The 26,220-nt window shown below is 35.6% G+C and overlaps 1 protein-coding gene across 1 annotated transcript; it reads left to right on the top strand.

The window, feature by feature from the left end:
* The first annotated feature begins 278 nt into the window (after positions 1-278).
* On the top strand, positions 279-23,411 carry LOC121413831 (T-complex protein 1 subunit theta-like). The gene is made up of 14 exons (XM_041606800.1): positions 279-355; positions 8,638-8,808; positions 9,695-9,826; positions 11,219-11,288; positions 11,875-12,003; positions 13,176-13,237; positions 15,185-15,322; positions 16,104-16,175; positions 16,569-16,742; positions 17,745-17,832; positions 18,833-18,948; positions 19,590-19,826; positions 20,506-20,625; positions 21,928-23,411. Exons 1-14 carry the CDS (start codon positions 296-298, stop codon positions 21,997-21,999), a joined length of 1,641 nt encoding a protein of 546 aa, XP_041462734.1. The 5' UTR covers positions 279-295; the 3' UTR covers positions 22,000-23,411.
* The last annotated feature ends 2,809 nt before the right edge of the window (positions 23,412-26,220 follow it).

Here is a 26,220-nt window from a genome sequence, read left to right as displayed (position 1 = left end):
TTTTTCTAGAACATGCTTTTGCAAATAGTCTTTCTCCAGTTGTTTCCTCCTTCATGTTCATCGAGTGTTGTCATTTGACGTAAAAGTTAGTCACGTTTTATTTGCTTTTTAATTATAGATTTTTTTTACAGAATTGAAACTTCAGGCAGTATTGCTACTATAAATGAAAAGGATTTATCTCTAAAACATGCACTTGTAAAAAATGAAACCAATGATTTGTAATAATAAAATTGTACAAGAAAACGGCTGTCGAGACATCTATCTCATCTAACTACATGTACATCCGAAGTTCAACATGGCGATGAACATACCTCGTGCACCGGGCTTTGCCCAAATGCTGAAAGATGGAGCTAAAGTGAGTATTATTCCTCTCCAGAATTATCCGAGGTTGTGAAAGAATAGATAATGATTGCATGTACCTGTGAGTTCAATTTGATGATTTGATTTATTGGTGTGTAGGTGGTAGTAATTATCGATCGTCTTTCCGTTGTCAAGGAATTCCTTGTTCACGTTTGCCAACTGACCCTGTATGTATCGGGCCGGCCGGCGGTATTCAGGAGCTCGCTAGCGCCTAGCCGCAGTGCTAGTCAAGTTGGTCAGGCGAATGCAGAGAAACGGTCTTGATTTTCAAGCCGAAGACTGAAAAAGAAAGAAAACTACACTTATTTTTGTTTGTTTAAAGTTTAAACCTCCTAGCTCCATGAGCTCCTGTGGTATTTGAATTGAAACATGGTTAGGCCAAGTAAAAAAAGAAAGTAGTTGATCGTCCGGGTTTTTTGAGAGCGGTGATGAGGGAGGTCCTTACTATTTGCTATCTTACTATTTTTTTAAAAACAAGGAGGCATTTTCTCGGCCCATTTTTGACATCAATGATGAGGGAGGTCCTTACTATTTACTATTTTTTTTGCTATTTTTTATTCTAATGGTTGTCAGGCCATGTCAAGCTCGAAATATGTGATCGATGCATGCTTAATATTAATAATAAATGAGTAGAAATGTATGCATACATACAATTGATTGGAAATCTATGGAAAATGTATTATGCGATAAAAATCTATTGATGTATTTATACTGATGTATACCGGTACTGTATTGTAAAACAAAACGTTCATGTCAAGTGAATGATTTAAACATTATTCTATATTAATATAGGCCTATATATATATCTATTGTAAAGGTAAAAAAAGCATGGAAGTGGGGTCATTTTCATTTTTACCATGGAGCCATGTTTAGTTTTCCAGAGCCAATCTCTTTTTAGCTCTGGGCATGGTTTCGCATCGCAGTTTTCCAGCTGCTTGTATATACTGTTCAATTTTTATTCATTTTCTAATTGATATCAAATGTTAAATGATGATTGAATTAATTTTTAATTGTTCACATAATGTTTATTATTTCATGTTTGTAACTCTAAGTGTTAGATATATTTACTAACTAATTTTTAGTTTTACAATTTTCCATCAAATTGAATAGCTCAAGGAAGAATAAAGTTTATCAAATTTGAACAGAATTGGCACTTCTTGGAATCCCATTAATGATTTTCAATCTTCATAAAGAATAACCCACTTGAAATTATTTTTTGAATATTCAATGCACTGCCTAGTGCCTGCTGACGTTAGAAAACTCAATTGATTTCAAAATTCACATGTTGCGCCAGCACAGTCAATAACATCATCCCAGCACACAAGTCATGCATTACCCAACAGAGTCACAACAAGCACAGTCAATCACCGTAACACACATCGAAGTATAGGTGCTATCACTCACCAAAAAAGTACAAAAAACCCGCCGAAATACAAATTTACGTCACTAAAATTGATTTTTCTGCGCCATATTTCCAAAGCACGCGACGGATTAGTTCAGATTCAAGAAGCGGGGTCCCCGAAAATGCACTAAAAATGAAGAAATCCGTGATCTTCCCCGAGTTTGCAAACTTTATTTTCTTGCTAATTTATGATGGTATCTTCAAAATTCTAATAGAAAACCAAATCAGAATTTTTTTCTTTCTTGCAGTTACGGCGATATCGGACTTTGCAATTGTTTTTGAAGTTGCGAGAGAGATCCCAAAGCAAATGAGAGCAAATCGCTCGCCAATTTTGTGATTTTTTTCGCTATTCAGCAGCCATAAAAATAGTAAATATCAAGAAAATTGATGCTGCAATGAAAAAGGGAACATCAAAAAAGGAACATCACGATTTTTTTTTTTTTTTTTTTTTTTTTTTTAGCCAATTTTTGAAAATAGTAAATATCAAAAATTTCCATGCGGCGGCCAAAATAGATGCGCGCGAGGACGATCAACTACTTTCTTTTTTTACTTGGCCTTATATTAGCTTTCTGGTTGTTTAAACCATGGAGCTAACAGAGAAGGAGAACCATCTTCCAATTCCTCTGTTAATCCTTTGTTATTGCTTCCTTCGGGCGAAGGAACGATATCTAACATCAATCGGCGAGCCGCCAGGCCAAAGTTAGAGCACGCTTACATAACGCGATAAGCCCCCTCGTAAAATCTGAGGTCAGAGATTTTTTGAAGGACCCTGCGAGGCACTGCCGTAAACAACGTTCTCCCACATAACTTCCCCCGAGCTCAGTTTTTTTTTCAAAATTGAAACACGACTTGCTGTTCTTCTAACATCCATATCTCTTCGTACGGATTCCTGATGTACGTCTTTTATGTATGGTTGAACTTCTGAGATGATCCCCTTTGCATACATACCAAATACGTTGCAATCTGAATTGACTCAACAAAATTACAAACGGAGGAAGTTGGAGATTGGTCATTTTAAGTATGTCTGTTTTTCTTCCATGGTTAAATCTTTTCCTACCCGTACCTGTTTTAGAAATTATAATAAGATGAAAGAGCATATTTTGAGCTAAATTTTCATGCCAAGATCATTTGTTAGAGTACAATAGAATCGATAATATAACGACGAATCTGCGGGGCATTTCTCTGGCGATTGTCGCATCGTGGAGTACCCTCCGGTGCCCCACGCATTCCTATTTGTGTAAGTTGAAAGTGGTGTGTAATGAATGACGGGAGTCGTGCTCGCTCAGCTCTTGTCTCTGTATCGTTTTTGGAAAATAGCAGGGGCTGCGGAGCGAACAGATTTATATTACAAACCAGTAAAAAGGAGAACAAAGTATAAAAATTGTTATTCTACATAATAAAGAAATTAAAAACAACATGTTTGGGACCACAAAGAAGTATACCCAGTTCTATGTCAGGACGATTCATTTTAAGTTACAAAGTCATTTGGAAAAAATTACAAGCGAAGTTTTACAATTTTTAGGACCAAAAATAATCATTTAAAATTATTTTAGAGAACAAAATAAAAGATGATTACAACTATTGAATTCATATCTTTAGTTTAATCTAAAGAAAAAAAAAAGGCTTCCAAAATATAAAGTGTCCGGACACCTGACCCCCCCCCCCTCATTTCTAAAACATTCTATTTCTGTTCTAGATATATAAAAACACCGAATATCATTATGATTTTTGTAAGATTAGGAGATTTTTTGTTTGTTTAAGATTGTACTTTTTTCTTTCATATCCTTTTTCTGGCATCATTCTATCCTTCCTCTTTGCCCCTTTTTTTTTATTCCATCCTATCTTTCTTTCCTGATCTTCTCTCTGTTCATTTTTCTTTCCTTGTTTGTCTTACTCTCCGTTCTATTCTAAATTTCCTTTTTTCCTTCATTTTTTCTTTCCACTTTTCTTTGCTTCCTTCTCCCTTTTCTTTTCATTCTTTCTCGATCCTTCCATTATTTTCTTTTTTTAAATTCTCTCCTTAATTTTTTCCTCCCTCTCTTTCATCCTTTCTTTCATTCTTTATTATATTTTTTCCTTCTAATTTGTGTCCTTTTTTCTTTATTTCCCTCCCTCCCTTCCAGGGTGACCAGACGTCCCGTATTTTGCTCCTTTGTCCCGGCAAACCCTTCCCGGGACGCCTTTTTGTCCCGTATTTAAGAATATTGAACAAAATGTAGTTAATGCATTTAAAAGTGGTGATTTTTTCATCAAATAACCAACAGATGACGAAGCAGAGATAACAATGAAACTAATTTGGAGATGTAATCGGTGGAACAAATTATTTAGTTTTCATAACTAGATCTTGTTGTTTCAGCTTTCGTTTTGAGTCTTGTTGTGTATGATGCCGCTGTTTCATCTAATTTTTAAGTTTGACAATGTTTCACTTTAAAATTTTACTCATTTCTAAATAATGTTAGTTTTTCAAAATTCTGAAAATATATTAAAAAACACCAAACTTCATTATGATTTTTGTTAGATGACTTGATTTTTTTGTTTGCTTGAAGTTTGAACTTTTTTCCTTTTTCTTTTGTATCATTCTTTGTTCATCCTTATATCCTTCTGCTTGCCCTTTTTTTGTTCCATCTATCTTTATTTCCGATCTTTTTTCCTGAACCTTTCTCTCTCTCTCTCTGTTTATTTGTCTTTCTTTCCTTCTTTCTGTTACTTTTCTTTATCAAATTTCCATTCCTTATTTCCTGAATTCATTCATTCTTTCTTTCCTTAAACTTTTCTTTGCTTCCTTCTCACTTCCTCTCCCCTTTTTCGTTCTCTCCTTCCATTATTTTCTCTTTTTTCCATTCTCTCATCTCTTCATTCTTTCCTCCCTCTCTTTCCTCCTTTCTTTCATTCTTTATTTTATTTTCCCCTCCAATTCTTTTCCCTTATTATTTCTTTCCCTTCCTTCCTCCCCTCCCATTTTCTTCTTTCTTTGTGTGTTTCTTTCTTCCAAAGAATGAAGGAAAATATTTCTTTCATTCTTTCCTCCCCTTTTTCTCACTTTTTTCCTTCTCTTCTTTATTTTGTCTTTCACACATCTATTCATCTTCCCTTCCTTTCTTTTTTTGTCTTTCTATATTCATTTCAAAGAATGACGGAAACCTTTTTTCTCTTTTATTCTTTCTTTCATCCTTCTTTTATTCTAATTTTCTTCAATGTTTTTCTTTTCATTTTCCCCTTCAGTTCATTTTTCCTTTCCTTTCTTTTTGTCTTTTCTTTCTATCCTTCATTTACCCTCCCTTTCAATTCTTTATATTTTTCACATGTCTAACATTGTGTATCTTTTTTTATCTTTTTTTGTGGATTGTCCCGTCTTTCTTTCAAAGAATAAAGGAAGCATTTTTCTTTTATTCATTCTTTCCTCATCCTTTTTTCTTGCTTCTTTTATTTCTCTCCCTTATGTTTTCTTTCACACATCTTCCCTTCCTTCTTTTCTTTTTCTTTCCTTCTAAATTCATTTCAAATAATGACGGAAACGTTTTTTTCTTTTATTCTATCTTTCAGCATTTTATTCTAACATTTCTTTTTTTCTTTATTTTTTCCTTCATTTTCCCCTTCATTTTTTTCTTTCTATCCGTTCTCAATTCAACTCTTTTCTTTCGCCTTTTCATTCCTTCCTTCATTCTTTCGTTCACCCCCCCCCCCCACCTTCCGATTCTGTACATTTTTCCCCAAGTCGAACACCGTTTCTGACATTTTACTCTCATCCCCATTCACTGAATGTAGTGTGTTAGTGGGTGTGAGCTCGCATGTGTTATCAGATCCTCCCTTTGGCAGTAGAGGCGCACGGCCAATATTGGAGACTGTCTCCCATGAGAGAGATTATCTCCAATATCAGAGACTTTTATGAAGAATTTGGGTATCCAATTTCAGAGACAGTCTCCAGTTTGGGAGACCAAATTTCTTTGTTTACATTTGCTTAAAAAGGATTACCTTGGCGGCAAATAAAAATGTGATAAGCAGATTCCTCATGAAATATTACCCCTTTTCACCGTCTACTTTAAAAATTCACCGTCTACTTTTGTTTTTATAAGGATTTTTGTTGTCATCCACACACAAAACAAATGGGCTTCTGACCTCAGTGGGACAAAAGTTTGGGTGGAAAAAATCATGCTTTTGTTGGTGTTGATAAGATATCAATTTATAATTTATAATCATAAATCAATGAATAAATGTCAAAGGAATATATCAAAACGTATGCAAATGGTACTTTACCAATGTTTACTTGCGACTTGGACACCAGAATCACTCCCAAAATAGCCAAAATTACAAACGAACGGAGAGTGCATCGACTATTTACGAATGTGATATCGATATTAAATATTATGCGATCTGTTCCACATGCGAGCTAAACCGCTACGATCACAGGTAGCAGAGGACATTCGATATATCGAGACATTAAAAGGTTAATAACAATAATGACATCATCCAAGATGGCAACTTGCAAGAAAAACCGTCAGCTCAGGTGAAAATGTCTTAGATGAAAGATTTCTCGATCGTCCAGAGGATTTTTATCAATAACTCTGGTACCTGATAATGGAAACCATGAAACTGTAAATTTCGCTTTAAAAAACAGTTTTAAATCGCGACCTATAAAACGTTAGTTCACCTATATACGTTGGCTGTATGTACGGGCCTCCAAGCTCTTCAGTCTATGTGTAATGGTGAGTGGGGCCAACGTAGTTCAGCGGAACAACCAAAATACAGAGACTGAAGCTTTTGGTCTAAGCTGTGAGTGACTTATTGGGAAAAAGTTGCAAGTTTATTTGAATTCATTATTTCTTTTAATAAACCTGTACTCTGGAGTTGTACATGTACATGTTTTAGTGGAAGTGATTTGAATAATCAATCATTGAAAAAAAAATCATAGTGAAAGTGGAGTAGGGGGCTAAGTGTTAACCGCTTATGAAGGATTTAATCATGTTTTGATGATATAAAGTTGATAAAATCTTTCTAATTTTATTTTAAAAAATAATAAAACTGCCACAAATGAAAATATTGTCAATCATTTGTACATGTTTCAATGGAAGTGATTTAAATCAACAATTTTTTTAAATAATCATACTATATCATAGTGAAAGTGGAGTTGGGGGCTTAGTGTAAACCGCTTATGAAGGATTTATTCATGTTATGATGATGAAGTTGATGAAATGTTTCTATTTTGAGTAAAAAAATAAACTGCCACAAATAAAAATATTGTCAATCATTTGTACATGTTTCAATAGAAGTGATTCAAATCAATGATAATAGTGAAAGTTGAGTAGGGCCTAAGTGTAAAACCATTTATAGGCTACATTCATTGCATGATCAACCTGATTTTCTGGACATGATTTTAATTGTTTTCAGTAGATATGAAGCATTTATTTATGTTTTGATTATATAAAATTGATCAAATCTTTCTATTTTGAGTACGAAAAATAAAAATGTCAATCATTTTTCAATGGAGGTGAGTCAATGATTTAAAAAATCATAGTGATCTAAATCGCGATTTAAATCTTTAAATCATGATATAATTCGACATGATTTAAATCAGCCAACCCTGAGCATAGAAATCATGTACAACATGTAAACGTGATTGTGAGTGTTGACCTTGCTCATCAAGGGCCGATCTAGCTTTAGGAGAGGGGGTCAGGAAAAAAAGTATTTTCGTCCACATTTTCACCGATCTCCCACTTTAAGCTGATTTTTTTTCAGGGGGGGGGTCCAATTTTACACTAAGATTAAAACATCTTACATTTATTCTTAAAAACAAAATGAGGCCACTGCATGAGTTTATAAGAAATGTAACTTTGCTACAAATTGCATAGATTGAATTCTTGTTGGAACCTATGACCTTTTGCAAAATATCTCAAATATTTCAAATGGTCAATATGTGCCCTTCTTTGTAGCAATAGCATCTCTTTCCTCTACATCATGGGAAATGATACAGTTGAATGCAATATATGCATACCGTAAGTAACGGTCTATTAACCGCACATTTTTCTTGGCGGGATAGAAGCAAAAGTCGGGGGGTGTGGTTTATCCACGGTGACAGGTCTCCCGAACATGTAAGACGTCTGCCAGTTCACAACACATCGAGTGGCCGGGCGTAGCCGCCCAGGGCAATGTCATTAAGAAATCTTTAACTTAGTTTTTGTTTCTTCGTACCTCAAATATGCATGTAAATGTGAGAAGGATTTTTTTTTAGTCCAAAGTTGGGGATGCGGTTAGTCTACGGATGCGGTTTATAGTCAGTTACTTGCGGTAGCTAGGGAAAAGAGCAATAAGCAATCCAGAGTACCGGGTAACTTGAATAAAAATTAAGTTTAAGTAATGTAATTAAAAGTAATTGACTGTAATTGAAGTCAATTACAATTAGTTTCCATTTAGAAATTTTAATTAAAATTACAATTACAGTTGCTCGATAAAATGTAATTTAATACGTAATTGATCAACTACTTTGTAATTGAGCCCAGCCTTGTTCAATACTGAATATTCAAATAACCTTACTCGGTACCACACTGAAAGACGTGGGCTGCGCTCAGGCAACAATGCCACTCTGGTGGTAAGACCAACTTCCACAGGGGACAGATCGTTCGCTGCTAGTGTGCTGCGTCTCTGGAACCACCTCCCCTGAGCACTCTATCTTTGAATCATCACAACTGGCCTTCTGGGAGCTTTTCAGCAGTCATTCCTTTTCATTAGTTCAAAAATTAAATGTAGTTGTCATTCATTATTTTCATGGGTATCCGGTCTCTGTACATCACTATGTGGTACGTCATCAGTGTAGATGGCAATATCATATTGTGATATTGTAATCAATTCTTATTGCATCTTTTTCTTTTTGTTTCGTTCAGAATTTCCAAGGTCTTGAAGAAGCTATCTACCGTAACATTGGAGCATGTAAGGAGCTTGCAGAGACGACGCGGTCTGCATACGGACCCAGCGGAATGAACAAGATGGTTATCAATCATATAGAAAAGCTATTTGTGACAAACGATGCTGCTACCATACTGAGAGAGTTGGAGGTAATGCATTTGTTGGACAAAGATTTTTTCTTTTAACATGGTTAGGATAAGAAAAGACACATGGCACAATAAAGGCAGTCTGTAACACAGCGTTCTGTATCAAAAGTAGAGGTCAGTCACGCAAGTTGGACTGTCGGTCAAGAGCATGCATTGGCTGTTCAATCAGAATTGTTGCTCCAAATTTGCAGCTTATTGCAAGTTTTTTGCCACGATGGTGCTCAATGCAAGAATTATGTTTTTTCTTTGCCAACCATGATCATGCAATTACATGTATCTTATATGACCTTTAGCTAAGAGTGTTGCAGTTGATATTGGAGTGACACTGATAAAAGAAGACCAAGTTTAATGAATAAATGTTCAGTCAAAGAAGAGACATGATGGTTAGTTCATAAAGCTGTTTTTAAGTTGCAAGCAACTTAACAAAGCAGTTGTGATCCATCCTTGGGGTAGGTTATGTACTTCCAAGTAAAACTTTTTCAATGGTGTTGATTTTGCTCATAAAGAATGATCCCCTGTTTGTAAAGTCAGTAATTTACAAACAGGTTCATGAAACGCCATCCAGGATGGGGTTTCGCAAATCTAAGTTATTCATGACTTTATGAAGGAGCGGTGGCCGCATCTTGTGATAGATTAGATTCTCAGTTATTTCTATTCCAATCTTTGTATATATAGTAATTTAGTATTATAAACGTGCATTTGAATGGAAAAAATGCCAAGAATTAATATGAATTATAGAAATTTCACCCCCAGCATGTCAAAACATTTCTAACACAAGAATAGATCACTATTCGTTCGTGATTTACAAACAGCCTTATGAAACTGCCCCTGGATTTTATTTTCCTCCACATAGCTTTCTAATGTCTTCACTTCTTGACTTCCATTGCAGGTCCAGCACCCTGCAGCAAAGATGCTGGTCCTAGCCTCACAGCAGATGGAGCAGGAGGTAGGAGATGGTACCAACTTTGTCATGGTGTTTGCAGGAGCTCTTCTCCAGTATGCTGAAGAGATACTTAGAATGGTAAGCATCAAGTAAAATATTGTTAAAAGAAAGAAAAATTCTGGGGCTAGTTTTCACAACCTTTATGTACTGCCTAAATCTGCAACATGGGATAATCTTTATAATAAGAATAAGAATATGGATGATAATAATGATTAATAATAATAGGCATTTATATGGTGTCATCTATAGTGTCATCTATTATGAGGTGCATTATTGCAGTGAATGGGAATTTTCCAGGGCTGTTTTGAGTATTCCTGGGGCAAAAGCACAGAGTCCCATGTAATTTTCTTCTCTGGTAAATTCTGGGGATCCCAGTATTTCTTTGTTTACATTTGCTCTAATTGAAAAAAAAAACTGCACCTTCAGCTGATAATAAAATCTATAATCTTAAAAACATCCAAACCATAAACCTCATGATATTTTTGTAAGAAGCCCTTTAATAACTGTAAGTTAACGCTAATCATAGCCCTCTGCTTTCTGAGCACATTACATGTAGACGCAATGTAAAATTCAAAATGGCAAGATACTATTCTCTTTCTGTTATTGGATTTTTTCTTTTTGCGCTTGCTTGAATATATTGACATTTTCATTTATTAAATCATCTTGAATTTGAATGGTGTCAACCATGATTGATGGATATATTTTGGAATTTGATATAATTGTTTCTTTTGATAACTTCATTTAATGCACTTGCTTAACCCTTTGAACCCTATAGGCCGGAATACCGGCCTACAGCCATGTGATTTCAAAAGCATGGATTCTAAATGTCAGGTGATCTTCTAAAATGACGTCATCTTTCTAGTACGTGTAGGAATATTTAGTCGATAATTTCAGTCAATGTTGGCAATGATTTTGGAAGGATTTAGCTTAAAAAATGGCCAAAATATGCCACTTTTTTGTGATTGCTCGTGTCGTAGGTGCGGTAATACGCGGCGAGTCACGTGCTTACTATGGGGAAGCAATTGGTATATCTCACTTTGGTGAAAACAGTGATTTTGAGCCCAAAACAGACACTAAATTTGATATTTCTGATTGTAGACTAAGTCTACGAGAAGCCAAACAACTTCAGCCGGCTTGGTCCGGGTACTAGCGGGGGGAAGGTGCCGTTGGGTCTCAAATCATGGGGGATTGTATAAATGTGGTCAAGAAGTCATTTATGTGCAAATAATTCAGGGTGTATGTCACGGCCACCCCAAATAATTCAAGGTTCAAAGGGTTAAGTAATTAAACAAACATACAATAGCTTACACAATCAAAAAATGATATTTTAGAATATTTGTCAGCTGTATCTTTCTAAAAAAATTTTTTTTCCAAATGTGCAATTTGTCTAAAAAAATAATTGTTTCTATTAAAATGACAAGTGAATAGAATTTACAGTAATGGCCTTTACACTTTCTTTTTCATTCTTAGGGTCTTTCCCCAACAGAAGTTATCGAAGGGTTCGAAGTAGCACTCAAGAAAACTTTAGAAATCTTACCAGGTATTGTATTTTCATGTATAAAGTGTTATCTTCAATCTGCAAGGGTTTTTATCATGCCTGCATCAGGAATCCAATCCGTTTCTGTTTGTTTCTGTGGCTACTACTGTGGCTTTCATAAAGATCGACCATGGATTCTCTGTTGTAATTGGCTGCTTAGACTTGCTACTATGGTAGTTATCAAAGTTGTAACTCTATATGAAACAGGCCCAGAAGATGTTTGATAGAGCACCTTCTCCCTGATTTTAGGAAACTGTCCATTTTTGACAAGAAAATCTCATTTTTTTGGGGAAAATGTAATGGTTTTGAATCCTGTGTTTTAATCACAAGGCTGTTGGATCCTTTGGCAAGATGTAAATCATGTACACTTTCCCTGCTCTCCACCCAGGGTCAAGGTCATACTTCATTGGAAGTCACTTAATAAATTTTCTAATGCATGCAAAAAAATATGTTTAATATTCCCATTGTTAACATGCATTTCTCTACTGTGATAATCCCCATGGACCCTCCAACTATCAGATGTGTCAGAATTCAAATCCGAAGAAATGAGTGTTGATTCATTCAATTTAAATTACATCTCTGATTTCAGATCTTGTGTGTGGTACCATCAAAGATTTGAGGAATGTTCAAGAGGTTACACAAGCGATTAGGACGTCAGTCATGAGCAAGCAGTATGGCAATGAAGATTTCCTTGCAAAGATGATCGCACAAGCATGCAGTAAGTTGTCGCGTGAATTAAACTAGACACCTTCACAACATTGTACCATGTATGTTTTTTTCCCTTTCTCTTAGAGTGCATTCACAGACAGTTCAAAATTTCATGAGGTTATTACTTTACTTCCATAAAACTACGACACTTTACCAGTAAGAGAATATTGCATTAATAAGGGACAGTCAGGACTTTAATCAATGAATGCTGTTTCAGCTGTCCAAAATGGAGCTTGCTGATTATTACATAGATCTATCTGTTGAATATTTTTTCCACAAATATACTTTTCATTCTGAAGATGAGTAGGTAATTGGCAATTCCCTACCTATATGATAATCTCTTGAAAAAAGGCAGGTGGTCTTTGTACATGAAGGGTAATATAAATTAAAGATCTTGTGAATGAATATAAAGCTACGGGCGGTCATATGATTTTGTGCCAACACTAGAATTATGAGCTTCATTGCATGGTAATGCAGGATTCCTGTATGGCTGTTCTATAGCTCTACATGGCCAGATTCCCATGCGAGATCAAATCCAATCACCTCGAACCATTGTCAAGCCTGCAGAGATTGTCTCTATTTGTGGCCCAACACACTGATGTAGGTGATACAGTTTGCTAGAGAGTAGACACTTGGAATATTGTGCCTATCATGTATATAAATCAGAATATTAAATTTACAATAAGTATATAATTTCATGAAATCATCTCTATACTCGTATATGCGAGTTACTTTAGCAATATAGATGATCAAGCCTTTGCAATTAAGAGCATGTTGCATTCGGCAAGCTCGAGACTTGAAAAGAAATAACCCTTGCCATGTTTTACATCATGGCTCTATTAGATATCCTCATCTCTGTATTGTCTGGGTTTATTTTTTCTTGATGTTGATTACTAATTTTTTTCGGTCGTCTCGAGAGGAGACTAATTGAGATCCCGCCTCGCACGTGTACACTCATTATCGCTTCATCCCAAAAATAGCAGGTTCAAACACCTGCCGCACTCTTACAGAAAAAAGGATTTTTCTTCGGAAATACGACGTATGTTTTCTCAAAGGACTATTCATATCTATTTTCAGAAGTTATTCAAGGCAAGGTGATAATTTCTTGCACTTTAGAATCGAAATTTCATGTGCTGTAATTGTTGATGCAAGAATCCTTAATGCTCTATTCTTTTTTCGTAGTTTCAGTAATGTCAAAGACGTCAACGTTCAATGTGGATAATGTCAGGGTAGCTAAAATCTTGGTAAGTAAATTATGAATTCAAGATAACATTCTGAACTTGAGGATAAGTTGTGACATATTTTTTATTTATAGGGATGCTCATGGCTGAAAATATTTATACCTAAATTGATAAAGTACACAGAGCAAAATGCTTGAAATTTCATCAAAATTGGAAAACAAGTAAAGTTATTGCATTTTAAAAGTTATCAATATATTTTTAAACAGTTATATTTACATCATTTATATTCATTAGGTGGGCTGATGATGTCACATCCCCACTTTCCTTTTTCTCATGTTTTTACATGAAATCATAAAAGTTTCATTCTTTCTTACTTGTGTTAATGATTTGTCTCTATTATGATGAAATAAGTTGCAGCAATAAATAACTAATGCAATAATCAGTTATCAATCCATTGTTTAGTTCTTAGTAGAAAAACTTTGAATAAACCTAATGTCATATTTTTTAAAATACTAAAGAACAAATGGGGTTATGACATCATCAAGCCTGCCTAATGAATATATTAATGAAGACAAGCCTAGAAAATTTCACCAGAATAATGCAAATCTTTGAAATTAATTAACTTTGTTATTTATTATCCGATTTTGATAGAATTTTCAGCATTTTGCTCTGTGAATTTTACTCTATTCATTGAGATATAAATATCTCAAGCCTGGACCATCCCTTTAGAGAAAATGGAAAGAGGTTAAAAAAATTTAAAGGTATTTGAGAATTGTGAATGGCATTGCATGGTAATGCAGGATTCCTGTATGGCTGTTCTATAGCTTTACATGGCCAGATTCCCATGCGAGATCAAATCCAATCACCTCGAACCATTGTCAAGCCTGCAGAGATTGTCTCTATTTGTGGCCCAACACACTGATGTAGGTGATACACTGTATTTTATCCCGACCGTCCTATCATTCATGAAAAGAAACATCAACCGGATGTATGTTTCCCATATCACATGGGGTTATTTAATTAATCTTGAATTCAACTTGCCAATCAAATTAAGTCCCCTAACTTCATATTAGGACTTTAAAGGGGAATCCAGCCTTGGCCATAGAATGTTGTGTTGGGAAGGAGAAAAATGCATTAAACAGAATGGTGAAAGTTTGAAAGAAATCGGACAAGCAATAAGAAAGTTATAGCTGCTTTAAAATTGAGATCACTAATACCATGTAGATATCAAATTGGCAACTGGGTAAGTAAATTATGACAAGGGGCAAGGACAACTTTCCCATAGGCCATGTACTTTATTATCAGGGATTTGTGGTTTTCTCCTAATTACCCATTCCCCTGGGGCAGTAATCTAAATATAACCCAGGTAGTATATTGTTTAATGTCCTCATGAAAGAAAAATACAATTTGAAATAAAACTTTTGGGGAAAATGACATTTTAGCCATAATATGTATTGAAGTACATGGAAGAGTAGTCCTTGCCTTACATCACTATGACATCACATAAGCGGCCAATTTGAATTCTCCATAGGTATAGTGATTACCAATATTTACAACTTTTAAAAATTCATAACTTTCTTATTATTTGTCCAATATTGTTCAAACTTTCACCTATCAACTTGTCTGATTTTTCTTTTTCTTATAAAAACAAGTTTTTATTTGGGTTGGATTCCCCTTTAAATAATTAGCTTATCGCCTATGGCCCAACCTTCAAATTTGTCTTGTGAAAGAGATCTGTAGACACATTTTTGTTTGTTACTATTACAATGTTAATTACATTTGTAAAGATTTGTACTTTAAAATTGATGTAAATCCAAGTCTGTAATAAGCTTGTTTCGTAGATGTATTTCTTTGTAATTTGCTTGCTTGCTTTGTCATTTATTGCTTGTTTTCTTGTTTGTCGTTTTGTTCCTTTTCGTTCGTTTTTGTTCACGTTTGTAAATGAAGTGTAAATTTAAATGAACAGTTTCTTCAGCAATTTAACATTTTAAACATGCTTTTCTTTGACAGGGTTCTGGGATCCTTGGATCATCTGTTTTACAAGGCATGGTCTTCAAGAAGAACGTCGAGGGCACACTGAACAATGCATCGAAGGCCAAGATAGCTGTCTATTCCTGTCCTATGGATTCATCACACACTGAAACTAAGGTACGTCCAAAACCTGAAGGCACTCCCCTATTGCTGTATCTTTGAGTAGTGGTTCAGATACTTGACTCTCAATATAAAGGTTGATGGTTCGATATAGACAGATAAGATGTCATTTGCCAGAGTTTTTTTATGATGCTGGGCGTAACTGAATAAGCAGCCTCATAAAAAAATAAATATGAATTGACAAGATATGAGCCCAAAAGTTTTCCTGACATATTTTTACAGAGTATAACTTTTATGTGGTCACTGCTGTGGAAGTACAGGACAGGCATGTATTCTTATGATTCTTATGATATGAGCCCAAAAGTTTTCCTGACATATTTTTACAGAGTATAACTTTTATGTGGTCACTGCTGTGGAAGTACAGGACAGGCATGTATTCTTATGATAACCGAATGTAATAAGGCTAGAAGTTTGAGATTAGCAGGGTAAGCTACAGGGCTAGAAAATTTGTGAAAAGCAGGGTGCATATTCATCTAGAACGACATCAAAGCAAATACGTTTTCTTTGTAAAGAAAGGAACAAGCCTGGAAATTAATAATGAATGCAATCATGCAGGGTAGACTTATATGGAGGGGGTACACTTGTTATATATAAGGTACCTTGATAGTAATAACTTGGGCAATGCTGTTTGGTAAAAGCTCCAATTTGACTTCTGTCAAAAGGAGGGAGAGAGATTATATTTCTTGTAGCCAGATATCAATTTTTTATATCTTTGTTACTACTAATAACTACTGGTAATTGATTTATAAAATTCTGGTATTGTTATTTCATTTTTCAGGGTACTGTTTTAATCAAGTCGGCTGCTGAACTTATGACCTACAGTAAAGGAGAAGAAGATGCATTAGAAACAGTAAGTTCAAGATATATGTTAATATAACAGCTTCATATGTGACATACCTGTTCATACATATCTTTGCCAAAGTCAATTCTTTAGGGACCACAGGGGTCTGTGTGACTCGAGGGACAGTTAAGGAGAAATTGCAGGTTACAAGCAAATAAAATCATGTTTGATTGGGTCAGGGAAAATTTGCTTTAGAAGGAAAGGATTTCCCATTGTTGAATTGCTTTTGAAAACTGTTCTGTACACTAGTCTTTCCTCTCCAGCAAATCAATTTACTGTTCTCAGCTAGTGAAGCCTTGCTGTTTGTTTGGGCCAGAAGAAATTTGCAATAAAATGATAAGACGATGAGTGTTTGGAAGGACGCTTCTGTATCAATTGTCTAATTCATCTTTTAATCTGCAGCAAATCAAAGCCATTGCTGATACTGGTGTGAGTGTTGTGGTTTCTGGTGGCAAGGTGGGTGACATGGCACTTCACTTCCTCAACAAGTACAATCTCATGGCAGTTCGGTTGAACTCAAAGTTTGATCTACGACGTCTGGCTCGGACAGTCCGTGCTACAGTACTACCCCGCATGGTGAGTCACATATTTCATCTCAGACAGCTGGTATTGGGATTTCCATTTTCATAACCCTAAATTAATAACTAATGAATGGATAGATGGATGTAGAGATGAATGGTTAATGGACGGCAACAGCAGACAAAAGAATAAACTGAATAAATGAATGAATTTAAGGAATAAACAAGTAAAATAATGAAAAAGGTTAAAAGAATAAGCAACAAACAAATGAATAAATGAAATTCTATCTAATTTCCAATTTTATCGAAAGGAGGTAATGCTACGTTAACATGCCATTGGTGCAATGTAGTAAATCGTAAATTCTTCCTAGTGCAAGATTTCCCTAGGTCAATACACTCCAGTTCCACATTAAAGAGGTGGTCCAGCCTGGAGATGTTTATATCTCAATGAATAGAGTGAAATTCATAAAGCAAAATACTGAAAATGTGATCTAAATTGGATAACAAATAACGAAGATATGAATATGCATTAGGTTGGCTGATGATGTCATATCCCCACTTGTTCTTTTGTATTTTATTATTTGAAATTAGGTTTATTCAAAAATTTTCTACCAAGAACTAACACAATTGGATTGACAACTGATTATTACAGTGCATTTGTTATTTATTGCCACATCTTATTTTATCATGATGAAGACACACCATTTGCACATCTGTGAAAAAATTAAACATATATGATTTCATGTAATAACATAAGTAAGGAAAAAGTGGGGATGTGACATCATCACCCCATCTAATCAGTATTCATGATGATGTGCATATAACTGTTTTCACAAATTATTGACAAACTTATTGACAAATTCAATAACTTTGTTATTTGTTATCTGATTTTGATGAAATATCAGCATTTTGCTTTGTGAATTTTACTCTATTTATTTAGATATAAATATTTTCAGATCAAACCATCCTTTTGAAGACTCCAGTGATGTGATTGATAGTCATTACTGTTCGTATTGACCCTTGTCATTGATGAGACATTTATTTTGTTGTTTCACTGCAGACCCCTCCCACGTCTCAGGAGATGGGTTACTGTGACAATGTCTTCATGGATGAAGTTGGAGACACACCAGTCATCATCTTCAAACAAGGTTTGTTCATATTTTTTTTTTTGGGGGGGGATGGGGGAGGGAGGAAATCTTATTCAGATATTGACTAATGGGGTGTGTAATATAAACATTCTTTGGACCGCTGGATTTGTATTTTTCCCGAGGGGTTATATTTTCCCGAAGCGCGCAGCCCTGAGGGAAAATATCACGAGGGAAAATATTAATCCTTTAGGTGGTCCAAAGAATTTTTTGTTTACACATCCCATCAGTCAATATCTGTTATATTAGATAGCCTCTAATGATGAATATAAAGTTAGGCCTAACGATGCATGCAGCATGTTTATGATATTCACAGTGATTGATTGAACTGGTATAGATCTAACATTAGATCTTGATCTTTAGATATCTAAGTAACGTTAGTCTAACGCAGTGAATGACCCTTTTCTATTCAAATCAACTTTTTTTAGGCCTAGCCCTAGATCTAAATCTAGGTTTGAACCCAGTCCAGGTCCAGGACCCAAGGCAGGCCGATAATGCATCGTAACATCTAATCCACAAGAGGGCGCCATACACATAGAAAAATATATTCATGGACCGGTTGGTCAATATATTCATTGAAGGTGGACCGGCTGGGAAAATGCATTGATTTCGATCATATCACGTGACGCGTTATGGACCAATCGCGCTTGGCTATCTTATATAGATGAATATTTGAAGTGATACATTGGTTTTTACTGAAACAGCATATTCAAACTTTCTATGCAATTATGATGCATGGAACGTCTCGAGTTTTTAGGCATTCCTGATTGTTTCAGACTTACTGGAACACGTAAGTCATTTCTTTTAAATAGTACAGATACTTATTATTTTCAGTTTGTGATTAACCTCCTCAAAGAGGCCATGCGACAATCCTCCTATAATAGATTTTGTTACTTTTTAGTGCAATTTTTGTAAATAATTTTTTTCTCCTGAATGGTCTATTGTCATGTTGCTTGCGACATTGATTTTCACGTTGATCTGAATGAATCTATTCCCAATACAGAGTCTGCAGAGAATTCTATCTCCACCCTTGTCATCCGAGGATCAACTGAAAACATCATGGATGACATTGAACGGGCAGTAGATGATGGTGTCAATACTTACAAGGCGCTAACAAAGGTAACAACCCTACTTCTGTGTGTGGTGCTGTCTCTTATTCAGCTAATTGCCTATAGTGATCGCTAAAATTGATTCCCATGGAGTCAGGTTGTCTGTATGAGAACCTTTCTATCAAGGGTACATTTGTTTTGTTTGTGTCTCATTCCTCTTGATTTTATTATCTTGTCTTATATGACTGATTTAACATTTTCCTTTTTCACACTGACTTTAAAGATAAACTATGGTACTGATAACAACAGAAAGTAAAATTTTCACAGATCTAATAAAGAAGCACACAGAATTATAGAAACAAAAAATGAATAAATTAAATCTACCAAAGTTTTTTTTAAGAAAAATTAATATTACAACGTATGTAGCAAATGAAGATTATAAGAATTACTGAAAAATGCCTGTTGGTTTATATTGTGGTCCCACATGTTGTTTAATGCTTTAGCTATACCAGGATAAGGAAACGGCAATGAAATTAATATAATATCAAGCATTTTAGTTCAACTTTTTTTTTTAAATAAGCATTTAGGATTAAGATAAGCACTTTTAGTGCTACCAAGTATTTCAATTCATAATTAGATTTTTATACCAGCTTTAACAATCTAGTTCTTTAACAGTCCAGATTTTCTTCTACTCATTCGGATTACTTGCAGGACAACAGGTTTGTTCCTGGGGCTGGTGCAACCGAGGTGGAGCTTGCTCATCAACTGGCCACCTACAGCGAGACCATCCCAGGACTAGCCCAGTACGCTGTGAAGCAGTATTCCCAGGCCTTTGAGGCCATGCCCAGGGCTCTGGCTGAGAATGCGGGTGTGAAGGCCACCGAGGTTCTCTCAAAGCTGTATGCAGCTCACCAGGATGGACAGAAGAATGTAGGATTTGATATTGAGGTGAGAGCTTTCAACCTGACTGTTTCTTTGTGCTTTGTTCTTTATTTTTGTACATTTTGTATATTATTGTATGAAAATATATACAGTTTTGGAGCCAGGATTTGCCAGTAGACATTCTCTGAACAGAAAGAACTTTACATGCAAGAAAAAAAAAAGAATACCATTTGAATTTGCAATGTGTCATTTTCCCTTCCCAGTTTTGTGGACAAGGCAAAAAAAGAATTAGAATAATCATGTCCTTTTACAGGGTCCATTTCTTATTAGTTTTTGTAATTGGTTTTGGCATTTGCCATCTTCTCCCCTGGATCCCTCATCGTCTAAAGAAATCAAAGTAGAAGACAAATATATTTAAGTAGTGGTATTATGTAAATCTGCAGATACAAAATTCATTAAGAAATACATAACAGGATGAAAGGAGAACATGCAAGAACCAGCATTAAAGTTTATATTTTGGAAATTAATATTTTTAAATCTGATATGATTTCTTTATGTCATTTTCGAATACATCTCTGCATGTTCGATTTTATTTTGAAAATGGTTTGAGAATTAATGACTAATGGAAGAACAATGAATGGCCGTCCAGTGTACATTTACACAGTATGCATTAGCAGATTGATGACTACAATTAATATTCTGTTTATTTTTTATTTTATCTTTTGTTTTCCAACTTTTTTTGTAGGCTGAGGGTGCTGATGTAAAGGATGTTGTAGAAGCAGGCATCATGGATGCTTATCTTACAAAGTACACTGCTATCAAGCTGGCTACCAATGCAGCCATCACCGTTCTTAGAGTTGATCAGGTAAAAGCAACTGCAAACAGTTCACTCACTGCGCTATCTCTATTTCATTTAATTATCCCAAATCATACAAAGGTCTCATAACACAAAGCTGTACCAAGAGAATAGATTGTTTGCAATTTTAACACGGCCTGTATCATGTCATAATTATATAATATTGACTGGCCTTAAGGGGAACATCAAATATATTGCCAGCAAAAGAATCATATTGGCCCGAGTCTTTAGACGAGGGCAATATGGGTCTTTTAAGGGCAAGATATTTGATGTTCCCCGAAAGAAAAGCCAGTCAATATTTTTATTATCATCCAAATCAGATATCTAGAACAAAAATCGTGATAATGGTGATATTTCTTTTTTAAATAGTTATATTGTGTCTTGTTAATATAAGGGTCTAGGCTCTGCACGTTACCATTATGACGTACTTGCAAGCGCTTGGATCCAGTGATGTTTTTATTATGACGTATATTGTTGGCGCGCAGATCCTATGAAGCGTATCTCTTTATACGCATCCTCAAATGCCCGGATGTGAGACCAGGGAAAATACAAAGGTATATTTTGCGTCGTCTCTGCATGCAAAGTAAATATGCGCATTGAGACCGAGGAAAATACAAATAATATACCTATCCCTTCCCGATATTTATGAATCTAGGGCAATACGGTTTTGTAAATGACCAGCTCAGATGTCTGATACGGGTGATAATTATTTTTGTTTCGCTCTCCACCGGTGTTGCGCCCGACAAAATCTTGTATTCTGATACATGGATATAAATTAAAGATTTGAACAACAAACTAAAGAATTTTAAAAAACAAGGATATTTATGTTCCAAGCATGAACAAAATTGATGTCAAAACCATAATAAAAGACATTCAAAGCAGGATTGGCATGTCAACCCTCCTCACTTTCCTTTCCAAAATATTAATGTATTGTATGATGTCGTTTGCAGAACACCGGTGTGTTGGCTCAGTTGGTAGAGCATCCGTCTCACTACCGGGAGGTCGTGGGTTAGAACCCCGGCCCTGTCAGACCAAAGGACGTTAAAAGATGGGAGTTGCTGCTACACTGTTTTGCGTTCAACAATTAAAGGGATGATAGAGCCTTATCTATCTGATGCTGCACAGTGGCTGCTGGGCCCACGATCAAATAGGCAAAACAAATTTTCGGAGTATTTCATTTTTGGTGTATATTTCGAAACAATAAAATACGGATTTCATTTCATTTCCATTCAAAGGCCGTGAATTTTAACCCAGGCTTAGTTGTAACACAAAACATTAATCACTTATGCTTTTCCGATCTTCCTGTTTCAGATCATCATGGCTAAACCCGCAGGAGGTCCCAAGGTCAGGCAACCAGGCGGAGGAGACAACGATGATGATTAGCGCTATGCGGAATCAACGCAAATATGTAGTTCTCTATAAATGTATTTAATTCCCTGCACATGTGTTGAAAACAAGTACTGGAACCCATTTACAACTATATTTGGTGATTCCTATGGGTTTTGTAGTGGGACCACAGATTGAAGTAGGCATTGGGGTAACCTGTTGAGTGAAAAATTCTGTAATTCCCTAGGGGTCATGTCTGGGGACCACCAATTCTAGTAGGCAATGGGTTAAAAAGAGCCGCTTTGATCAGAGTCACCATGTGGCATTTAACTGTGGCGTTGTTATTGCCTATGCAGAAAGTGAAGGAGTCGGAAGAAAAAATATGCCAATGAGGATCCCAGTTATAATTCACAGCTAATACCACAGCCAACTGCCTCCAAACCAACGGATGATATGTCATTGTGAAATGATGTTAAAGCTTTGATTGGCCTGGAGTTGGTTTTGTTGACGTGGCTGTTGTATCAGTGTGGTTGAGACTCTTGTAAAGGCGCCTTAGGGTGTCAGGATTTTCTGCAAGTCACCAGGCGTTTTTCACCTATTTGACCTTGGTTCCCTTTATTATGTCAACTATGTAATTACGAGTATTTACAGTAGTTCTCAATAAAGCCTTGTGTAACTTTATATCTCTGGACCCAGTAATGGATTAAATAGTCTTACAATCAAATGTAACTCCTGATATGGATATCAATTTAAAAATTGATATCTCAGAACTCTTGGTCCTTTGGCCAACAGTTTGCTAAATGTATTTTTGTGTCTTTGCCATTATGGTGGCTTCCATAGTAACACATGTTCATTAACCAATAAAAAGCAAAGTATCCACAGTAGTTTCCATAATGGCAAATTTACAAAAATGGCAAGGTTTCATGAAACATGATCCTGCTTTGATAGACATCATGCATTCTTCAACAGACTTCCCCCACCCATGCTTTGTAATCATTTTCTGCCAGTGCCATTTATTTTCTCTGCACGTGTGTAGGTCAGTGCCCATTTACATAAAACCTGCTATCAATAATAAATTGGTATCACCAATGATCAAGTAATGAGATCCTTGCATTTGATTTAGTGAAGAGAAAATTCACAAATTCAGATAGAGCATTTGCTACTGAATTAAAACTGGAGCATACTTGTAGGTCTCTCTGTCAGTGTCTATGTGTAGGCCTATCAAGAGCAAATATCTAATGGCCTCAAACTTACATTTAATAGGTCTCAATACTTTATGAAGATTCTATGTGCTTAACTACTCTACCTATGATTAAATTCTTGCAGATGGATGTAAGAGTGCATAATGTCAATGAATTTTTCAAGATGTTCTTTATATAACTTAGACATGAATTCTTTAATTACACATGTAATTGCAATGAAAGGGTAATCGTGTGACAGTGTATTGTTCCTCTGGGGTAGCATAATAGTCCTTGATGAATTTATCAAGTAATTCTAGCATACTTCCTCTCTTGGAAATGCTTTCCACTACATTATCCTCCTGAGAGAATTGTGATTTGTTGTTAGTCTTTTATTTCTGAAGTGTTTGGTTATTGAAATATTGTACGGCTTGCAAAATAAAGGAAACCCCCATTCTTGAAAGGGTATGCCCCTAATAAGCCAGTTTGTAGTTCCTTTCTGCTCATGATCAAAAGATTCTACGCATGATCAGAGGAAGGCCATTTGTACTAAAGTGACATGGTGGTTTAAAATCTAATGAGATAAGCACCAACTTCCGTGTCTTGATTATTCATATATTCTTTTGAATAGTGGTTTTCAATTGCATCCACAAAAAACAGCAATGCGTCCACGAACGACTGGTATTTCACAGTTTGCCAAGTACATTGTGCAACATGCTCTGATATGCATTCAAAGTAGGAATGCATTAAATACCTTCATGAAGTGTTCATTGGTGTGCTATTTTAGTCAACTGGTCTATTCAATTTCTTCATCCCGCATTGTAAGGCAAGCTTATGTAATATCTTGCTTTTAAATCTGCCTATCATAATGAAAGAAATGAAAGGTCATTTGCCCAAAATTGTCCATGAAGTAACTACGAACTGGTCTATTGTAAAATGGAACAAAAAAGAATTGCAAATGATATATTATTTTTCTTGTGAGCATCAATAAAAGTACATGTACACAGATGGGCAGAATCACTTGAAAACATATTGTGAAAGAGAAAACCACAGTCCATATTAGATTAACTCTTAGTCCAAATTGATTACAAATTATGTGATTAAGTTAGTAGGATGGGGGGTTGGGTGTCCGGACACCTAACAAAAATGAAGCCTTGCTTTTTTTTATCTCAAGAATAAGCCAAAATATAGGTTGAGTAGTGCATATCACCATCAATATTGGTTCTCTATAAAATTTTCTTACATTTTGTGTTAAAAAAGTCAGACATTTGCTTCTAAACTTTTCAAAATTGAGAGTAAAAGTCATGTGTCCAGACACACAACCACTGGGTATATTATAATATCTGTAGAGTGATCAAAGTAGTTCCTGTTTAATGTGGAGAGTTCTTTGTCCAGTTGCTCTTCACCCCCCCCCCCCCTTTCTTTTGCAGGAGAAAAATACTGTTTATTGCAAAGGATTCTCAGAATCGCAAGGTTCGTTGGACCGTGAATTCTCAGGAATCTTGGTATTATGAGTATGAAGATAAAACATGTGGAATATAAGAGATCTTACATGGAATTGTACCTATTTTCATCAGTATAAATCATAGCCCGTACCGTTTTCACAAAGCTTAGCCATTGGTTGATTTTCACAATAAGCTGAATTGATTAGTGCATAATCATTCATGTATCAGTGTTTTGATAAATCACTAGGTTTTGTGTAACAGGTATCTTTATTCTGAGTTTCCATGACAATTGTTCAATTTTTTTTGTGTTCAATTTTTTTTTCTGTATTCTACACATTTCAGTGATCACTCTCTGTCACATACACGGAGAGAGGCCATACAATCGATCATTGTTTTCTTCTGTGTGCAAATATTTTTGTTATTTATATGTATTTATGATAATTTTACATGCCTTCAACCTTCTGTTGTAAATATTCAAATGCATGATTTTTTTTTACACTGAGCTTCCTAGATGAGAATACACTGTTACTACAAATGGCATTATATGGATGTCTCATTTTGTGACATAGTCCTTGATACATTGTAATTTTTTCTATCAAGAGAAAAATTGAACAGCTTTCTGTAGTACATATATGTCCTGGCAACAAGAATGCCATAATGTGTATGTCATGTTCTTGCAGCAAATGTATGTAAATGCTCGTCAGCATTGATTTCTTCAACATCCCCAAGGATGAATGCAATTTGCATTTAAAATTTGAAATATGAAGTGTACAGTATATTTGTATGAAGACAATGCAATGGTATCAATCAGACAAAGCACAGAATGACAGAAACACTTTATTCGAGTCATTAGAAATATACTCGGAAAGGAGGGGGGGGGGGCTTGGTTCACATGTATGTCTAATCATTCCGGCGAAAGCTTGCAATCTAGTCTGGAAATCAAGCTTTCCAGTTGAGTTTTGTATTCTGTCATTTCCATTTGCTTGTCCCGGGGGGGCCACTTACATTGACGAGTGGATACCATGCGCGACCAAAAAAACACGTAAAAAGGATGTCTTTTTCACGATAGGGCACGTTACGTACGTAACGTGATAAGGGTGTCAAAAACACAAAAATAATGAAAAAAGGGTATCTATTTCGCTAGGAAAATTACGTGTTTAGGGTCGAATTTGCGGGGATGATAAAACAAAATTAAATGTCTTGTAAAGGATGTCCTTTTTGCCCCAACACTACGTGTTTAGAGTCCGATTTGCGCGAGGTGTAGAAGGTGGGGTCGTACTTAACCAAATAAGGTAAAGCCGATGACCGAAGGACCCGTAACAATAAAACATTCCTGTACTTGTTTAGGGGCTCATTTCAGGGAATATTTGCCAAGAGTATCGTTTTGTTTCCAATACTTGTTAAGGGTAGGGTTTCACACGCCAATACTCGTTAAGGGGTGCATTTTCAGAATATGGAAATTACGTGTTTAGGGTGCTTTTCGAGACCCCATGGTCGCGCATGGTATCCACTCGTGAATGGAAGTGGCCCCTCCGGGTTGCTTGTACAGGGACTACCCATAATAGACAATGGGTCAAATATGCGTTCAAAAGAAAAAGTTGAACACTATTGTGTTATGACTGCTGAAAATATATCTCTGACAATTCAAGGATACT

This window comes from Lytechinus variegatus, chromosome 4 (assembly GCF_018143015.1).
Source record: "Lytechinus variegatus isolate NC3 chromosome 4, Lvar_3.0, whole genome shotgun sequence".
NCBI classification, from domain to species: Eukaryota; Metazoa; Echinodermata; class Echinoidea; order Temnopleuroida; family Toxopneustidae; genus Lytechinus; species Lytechinus variegatus.
This window is presented reverse-complemented; position numbering and strand designations above follow the sequence as displayed.

Bases quoted from the DNA above. Each gene is read 5' to 3' on its own strand.
- LOC121413831 (XM_041606800.1), top strand. From the start codon at position 296: ATGGCGATGAACATACCTCGTGCACCGGGCTTTGCCCAAATGCTGAAA. The intron at 356-8,637 runs GTGAGTATTATT...TGTTTCGTTCAG, and splicing joins TGCTGAAAGATGGAGCTAAA to AATTTCCAAGGTCTTGAAGA. The intron at 8,809-9,694 runs GTAATGCATTTG...CTTCCATTGCAG, and splicing joins CCATACTGAGAGAGTTGGAG to GTCCAGCACCCTGCAGCAAA.